Genomic DNA, 7,198 nt, shown 5'->3' with positions numbered 1-7,198 from the left:
AAAATTTTCTAACAGTCGTGCCCCCCACCAAACTCTCAAAAGCCCATTCTATCATCCTCAGCCGTTTGATCCCAAACTCAGACTTTTGCCCAAAATCCACAACCAATTTACCCCTTCAGTCACGGCGAGACTAATAGACTAGTCTATACCCTCCAAATTTTCAAGCTCTCCTCCTCTATTTTCTCTTCAGATTCACACAACTACAAAAAGGGCCGAAATCCTATTCTATTTTCATTTCCATTACAAATTCTTCATCATCATCAGCAGCAGCTCAAAACGAAAGAAAAGAATACTCTCTCTCTCTCTCTCTCTCTCTCTCTCTCACATCACTTACTAAACAAGTATTAAAATATGAAGAGGCTGAAGAGCTATTACATCAATTTGAGACATTCACAACCGCACACGATGGAAAGGAAATGGATCTTCCCTTTGGCAATAGGCTCAATAGTTTCGCTTTTCCTTCTCTTCCTCTCCACGCTAACCTCACCCGACGGTTCACCGTTCCTCCCCTTCTACCGCTCGATCACGGCGTCGAGCTCCGTCTTCGTCGAGTCCAAGCTCCACGTCATCCCTACCCCTACAATCTCTCTGCCTCCGCCGCCGGCGCCGCCTCGGCTCGCTTACCTGATCTCCGGCTCCAACGGCGACGGCAACATGCTGAAGCGGACTCTGCTAGCTCTCTACCACCCTCGGAATCGCTACGTGGTCCATCTCGACCTCGAGGCCTCGGTCCAAGAGCGATCCGATCTGAACCAGTTCGTTTCGGAGCACCCGGTTTTCGCTCGGTTCGGGAATGTGAAGATGATCGCTAAGGCCAACCTCGTTACCTATAGGGGTCCCACCATGGTCGCGAACACTCTACACGCCGCCGCGATTTTGCTGCGAGAAGGTCCGGACTGGGACTGGTTCATCAATCTCAGCGCCTCTGATTATCCACTGGTCTCTCAAGACGGTATACAATACGTCGTCGTTTTTATTTATTTGATACTTTTGGAATGATATTCGAATTGGTGTACTTATTGATTGATTGATTTGATTGGTTAGATCTGCTGCACACATTTTCATACTTGCCAAGGGATCTCAATTTCATTGATCATACAAGTAACATTGGGTGGAAAGAGTACGTTGATTTGTCTCTGACTAATCTGTTGTGAATTCATAGCCTCACGACACTCAAATGAGCGGAATGTAATTAATGATTTTTATTATGTGTTATGATTAGGTATCAGAGGGCGAAGCCGATAATAGTAGACCCAGGGTTGTATATGACGAAGAAAGCAGATGTTTTTTGGGTTACACAACGTAGAAGTGTGCCAACTGCATTCAAGCTATTTACAGGTACAAATTTTGTTTCTTTTTTCTATTTTTGTTCTTTTTTTTTGTTTCTTTTTTTTTTATTTATAGTTTTAGGTTCGTTAAATTCTGATCGTGCAGTTTGTTAGTGTGAGAGAGAGGATTATGGCATTAGGAATGAGTGAATGGTTAGAAATCAAATTATGGATTTGGAAAGGAATGAGCTTGGGCGAGAGAAATCAAATTATGATTGCGCAGTTTGTTAGAGAGAGAGAGAGAGAGAGAGAATTATGGCATTAGAAACGAGTGAACGGTTAGAAATCAAATTATGGATTTCGAATGGAATGAGCTTGGGTAAGAGAATCATATAATATCGATCTCACAAAAAAAAATGTGTAGATCCAATCGGAATAAAAAATTAGATTTAATTGCAAACCGAAATCCAAATAGTAAAATAGCAAAAATATTGCTAATTGATTCTGAACATAATCTTTTACCATTTAGTTGCTGCTGAGAAATTAAGGCATAAACATGATGTGCATCTTTGTGGCAAACTGAATCCAATTTTCGGTTGTTGAACTGCATTCAATCTCAGCACAAATTTGTAGCAAAACTTGTAGTGTGGAAACTGAACCCAGCCTAATTCTGCAGTCAAAATTTAATTTTTTTAGTAGTATGACTTTCAAAAAAGCTATGATCTATCTATTAGTGAAATGTTTTGATTTGGGAAAATTGGGCGTAGACATTTTCTATACTTCCCCATCTATAAGAGCATGACTGACTTTGGTAACTATACCAGGACTAAGAACTCTTAGGATCTATACAAGAAGTACTTACTTTCCATATCTGACCTTGACCGGGATATGTGGTGTATTTTGGTCCCAATAATGCTATGAATAACTAACTTACTGTCACGTTAAAATAAGTTGACGTGGGAGTTATTTATTTATTTTATTTTTGTGCGAGAACCATTGTTGTCAAGGTTTAAAGTACATGGTACATAAAGTTTGCACACACTCATTGAAGAACCGTGTGCTTCTTCTTGACAGCATATTATTCTGGATTTAATATACATTATTTGATGATAGAGCTCTTGTGTTGGTTTATTAAATGGTAATTGTTGTAATTATGGGGTTGTTTCTTATCTCTTATTCACTTTTCTTTTATCTTGTATGTGTTAAGTATGATAATGATTTTTGTTTTACTTGATTAGTTTTATGCAATATTTTCTGTTTTAATTCCTATTCTTATGCCTTTGACCTGGTTTTTGTTTCATTATCTATATTTATATTTTCCCCTGGTGGCCTGAGTATGTTCTGTTCATTTTTTTTTCTTTTCTCATCTGCAGCTCATTTCATTTAGTAAGGGTTTCCTTGAGATTTTTTCATTTCCTATTGAATTAAGTATGGTAAAATATCTAGACATCTATCTGCCTGCCTTGAATAAGATGGTTTAACATCTTAAGAGGTGTACAGTGGTTGTTTTGAAGCATAATATCACCTCCAGTAATAAAAAACAAAGAAGGACGTTTCTTCTTTGGTTTTACATCTGACATTTGTCTGGATAAGACAAAATCTTATATGAACAACTAGTCAAAATTCAAAAAGCACCCCATATCCTGAGGGACTGTGTCGTGCATAATTTTATCATTTGCAATTATATTAGGTTACCATTTGCTTACTTATCAAAAAAAAAAAATATATATATATTAGTTTACTATTTTCTGCCACTCATCTTTGTATCTGAGCATGTTGTGTGTGAGAGAGTAGGCATGACTAAATATATGTAAGGATTTTGAGGCTGATTTGGCTAAAAGGTGCACATAGGCTAATGATCAATACTGTAACAATAACCCTCGAAACCAAGTTAGTTTCTCTTTTTCAAAGCTGCCTTGTCACCTAGATAGTGATATTGCATAGGTTGATCTTGTTTCCCTTTTATTGCCCCATTTCATGCTTCAACCCTTTTCCCTGTTTAAATGAATCCACTTTTGAAGATGCCTTTACAAAGTACAAAACCAAAATGACAGTTATATGTTCAGACTTCCATCATTGCTAGTTTCCTTGGTTGGCTGTCACTGCATCTTTTGCCAATTTGCTAGGTGCTAGCAGGCTTCATGCTTACCTGCCCTTAGAAACCTCTGAAGGTATTCAATTATCAAAGTGAATCACTAGTATCACATGCAAAAGAGATGGGAAGTAATAAGGGAGTTTGGCTTAATACGGTATGCTTACAGCTAAACTGTGTACCTTGCACTGCATCATGGGCACCTAACCCAAGTTGGACTTATTCCAAGCTTGTGGGTAAGTGTTCAGTTCCAGCAGAGGGCGGCGGATGTAGGGAAGGAAATTGGTGTGCTCTTGGAGGAGAAGCGGGCTACCTCCTATCTTCAAGCAGTAAGGTCTATGTTCTTTCCAAGACTCCAGATGTAAAGGAACATGTAAAGGAACACCAACCTCATGTCAGGTTGAAAATATGGAAGATTGCTCACTATACATGTTATTCCTAACGCTCTATATTTTAAAAATGGTTCTGAAACTGTTCAATTCTGAGCAGCTCATACTTTTGTTCTTAATATGCAATGGGAGTCTTAGTTTCAAAGAACATGGAAGATATTCATTGTACATGTATCGTAACTCTGCATATAATATAGGTTTGAGCAGCTCAGATTTTGAAAATCCATCCCCTGTCCAGATACAGCTTAATTCATAGTCTTGCCTTCTCTATTTAATGTTCATAGTTCATGCTATGACATGTTAGTTTCTTTAGGTTTGTATGAGGGGCATCAGAAGCATGGTGGTATCTGATACTGCATGTACTGCTTTAAATCAACAAGAAGGTTTTGTTGAAGCTCTGAAAGTTTTTGCTCTGGTTCCTCATACCTGATTTATTATGGAAATTTAAATAAAATTCCCATGGATAGAATGAATTATGCTAAAGCCATGCTGTCAATAAATTCAAGGGGTAGCACAATTGGTTGGGGGCCACAACTCATGAAGTAGAGGTGACTTGATGATTTGTATCAAGTGATTCTTGACCATTGAGTTTTGTAGTGAACTCATTTAGTGTTAATTGTTTGAAATTTGTTTCGATTCTCATAAGGTGCTGGAGTACTCCTTTTCATTTCATTTCTTTTGTTCTTTTTTTTTTTTTTTTTTTTCATGGATTGAAATAATTGATAAATATCAATTAGAAGTCTTGTTCTGAGCAACTATTTAATTGGTTATGAAAGTACATGAGTCTTACAGTATTGGAATCAGAAAATTTGCAAATTAGTATTGCGAAAGTAAAGTAGGTTTAACCAAATATTTGATTTTTGTTACAGGTTCTGCTTGGATGGTACTTTCTAGGCAATTCATTGATTACTGCATATGGGGATGGGACAACCTACCTCGAGTTGTCCTCATGTACTATGCAAACTTTATATCTTCCCCAGAAGGATACTTCCACACTGTAATCTGTAATGCCCAAGAATTCAGGAACACAACTGTGAACAGTGACCTCCACTTCATATCATGGGATAACCCTCCCAAGCAACATCCCCACCACCTCAACATTGATGACATGCAAAGGATGATTAACAGTAATGCTCCATTTGCACGGAAATTTCGCCAAGATGATCCAGTGCTTGACAAAGTTGATTTGGAACTCTTGTCTCGGGGTCCAGGCATGATTGTTCCAGGCGGTTGGTGCATAGGAAGTAGGGAAAATGGGACTGATCCATGCTCTGTTATTGGCAATACCACAGTCCTCAGGCCCAGTTCTGGAGCCAAAAGGTTGGAAAGTTTGATCGGCTCTCTATTATCGAGTGAGAAATTCCGGCCAAGGCAGTGCAAATAAAGCATCCAAAACTACATTAGTAAGCACCTCTTCCGCCAAATGAGGTGGTCTATATTTGACATGGAAGACAGTATAGTCAGGGACTTAGCATGTGTTATTAGAAAAAGAAAATGGCTGAAAGTATACACAACTCTGGAATATAGAGTAGTAGCATGAAGGAGATGGATTTGGTGAAGTGATGTGAATTACATGGATTTGGTGAAATGATATGAATTACAGAGCTGGGATTAATTCCTGCTGTAATGACACAGTTTACACAGCTGAACTGATTGTGTAGCATTCCCTTTCCCTTTCTTCTTTCTTTTCCTTTCCTTTTTTCCCCTCTAAATTCAATTTTAAATATCCAGCCATTTCATATCAAACACTGAAGCATGTTTTGGGTTGAGCATGGGGTGGGAGAACGGATAGAGGAACATTGAAGAAAATTTGTTATTTGATTTAGTGTATCTTAGTGCTTTTATTGGAAAATCTTTCATGAAGATGATACAAAAATATGATTGTCATTTAGGTAAAGAGTGCAATGCTAATAGACATGCTTTTTCACAAATGTTGGTATGCCATTTTAATTGCGTTATGATAAAGTGAACCTAAATTAAAATAATGTTATCCTATTTACAATGGGTAATGTAATTTAGGGGTGTTCACGGGTTGGGTTTGTGCCCGACCCGGACTTGACCTGAAACTTTCGGGTGGTTGAAAATGGAACTTGGAACCGACCTGGAGTGCTAGTCGGATCAAGCAATTCGGGACTCGTCGAGTTTCGGGTTGTATCGCCGGTGAGTTATTTTGGTTGGATCTGTCGAGATCTGGCCAAATCACAACGAGATCTCGCCGAATCTGATGGAATTTCAAGTAATCTTTCCTGGAGAACTCCAAATACTGCCTGTTTTTGTAAGTTTTCGTCAAAAATCCTTCGAATATCGTCGGAGGTTTTTGGTTTTATGCTCGGGTCGGGTGGCTCGGATTTTGGAGGAGGAAACTCGCCAACCTACCCGAAGGTGTTGGGTTTCGTGGGTGGCGACCTGCAACCGATGTCGGAGTGGTCAGTTCGAGTGATTTCCGATTCGAGTTCGGGTGGGTTGCTCGGGTAGGTCGGTTTGCCGGGTTGGGTGGACAGTTCTATTGTAAGTAGTTGTGAAAAGAGATTAAAAATTTTATGTACCATCATTTAACTTCGAAACAAACGAAGAAGCATTTGAGTTGTTTAATTTAAAATCCATAATTTTGAAATTAAGAGAGAGAGAGAGAGAGAGAGAGAGAGAGAGAGAGAGAGAGAGAGAGAGAGAGAGAGAGAGTGAGTGCCAGTATAGATAGAATGTAAGAAATGAACTGGTATATTTTTGGATAGAAGCTTAAGGATTTTAGGGTTTGTCAAATTTTCAATTATAATACCTATAAATTATATATATATATATATTTATATATTATACTATATTATATTGTGATAAATATGATAAAATTTGAATATATAGTGTTTGCCCTATTATGATTTATTTTTAACATCAAAATAAGATATTAATTGATTTTTGGTGTATGCATGATTTAAACCACAAATCTCTTATTTAATTATAAAAAACTTTATTAATTGAGTTAACTAAAATACATGTATTTAATTATATGAGTTAAATGGGTTGTGTCAAAAAGGGTTTGACTTGTTTGCACACAAATAATCAACTGTGCCAATTCAAGTTGGTTGCAAATTTATGCATTGACTTTTTTTATGTATTGTGTATGCTGTATACACTATAAGATTACGAAACATAGTTAATGATGTGGGTAAAACTAACATGACGGTCTGGCTGGTACGATTAAATTAAGGTGATGGGTAATATAGTTTAGAGAGGACGGATCGGTGGTAGACGGACGGAAAGAATTTATACATCGCTCTCCAGGCCCCCTCAAACCACGTTGTGAGATTAGGGCTGACATGGCCTTGAGTGTGATTCACGCAAACGTAAATACGAAGAATTCTTGCGCTACACATTAGCCTTAATCAAAGGAATTTTATAAGGAAAGGAATTCTTGAAGGTACGAGAATGGAAAGAGTTTTGGTCATGAAAGGAAA

At 37.9% G+C, this 7,198-nt stretch overlaps 1 protein-coding gene across 1 annotated transcript; it reads left to right on the top strand.

The window, feature by feature from the left end:
• LOC142621502 (beta-glucuronosyltransferase GlcAT14B) lies at positions 1 to 5,625 on the top strand. The gene is made up of 4 exons (XM_075794768.1): positions 1 to 952; positions 1,045 to 1,120; positions 1,223 to 1,338; positions 4,619 to 5,625. The coding sequence occupies exons 1-4, from the start codon at positions 352 to 354 to the stop codon at positions 5,131 to 5,133; spliced, it is 1,308 nt and encodes a 435-aa protein (XP_075650883.1). The 5' UTR covers positions 1 to 351; the 3' UTR covers positions 5,134 to 5,625.
• Positions 5,626 to 7,198: the final 1,573 nt, after the last annotated feature.

Source organism: Castanea sativa, chromosome 1, assembly GCF_040712315.1.
Source record: "Castanea sativa cultivar Marrone di Chiusa Pesio chromosome 1, ASM4071231v1".
In the NCBI taxonomy this organism is placed as follows: Eukaryota; Viridiplantae; Streptophyta; class Magnoliopsida; order Fagales; family Fagaceae; genus Castanea; species Castanea sativa.
Note: the sequence above shows the minus strand (reverse complement) of the source record. Positions and strands in the feature narration are given on the sequence as shown.

What these genes read in the sequence shown, in the direction of transcription:
- LOC142621502 (XM_075794768.1), top strand. Translation starts at nt 352, where the DNA reads ATGAAGAGGCTGAAGAGCTATTACATCAATTTGAGACATTCACAACCG. An exon ending in AGTAACATTGGGTGGAAAGA is followed by an intron (nt 1,121 to 1,222) that starts GTACGTTGATTT and finishes TGTTATGATTAG; the next exon opens with GTATCAGAGGGCGAAGCCGA. An exon ending in TGCATTCAAGCTATTTACAG is followed by an intron (nt 1,339 to 4,618) that starts GTACAAATTTTG and finishes TTTTTGTTACAG; the next exon opens with GTTCTGCTTGGATGGTACTT.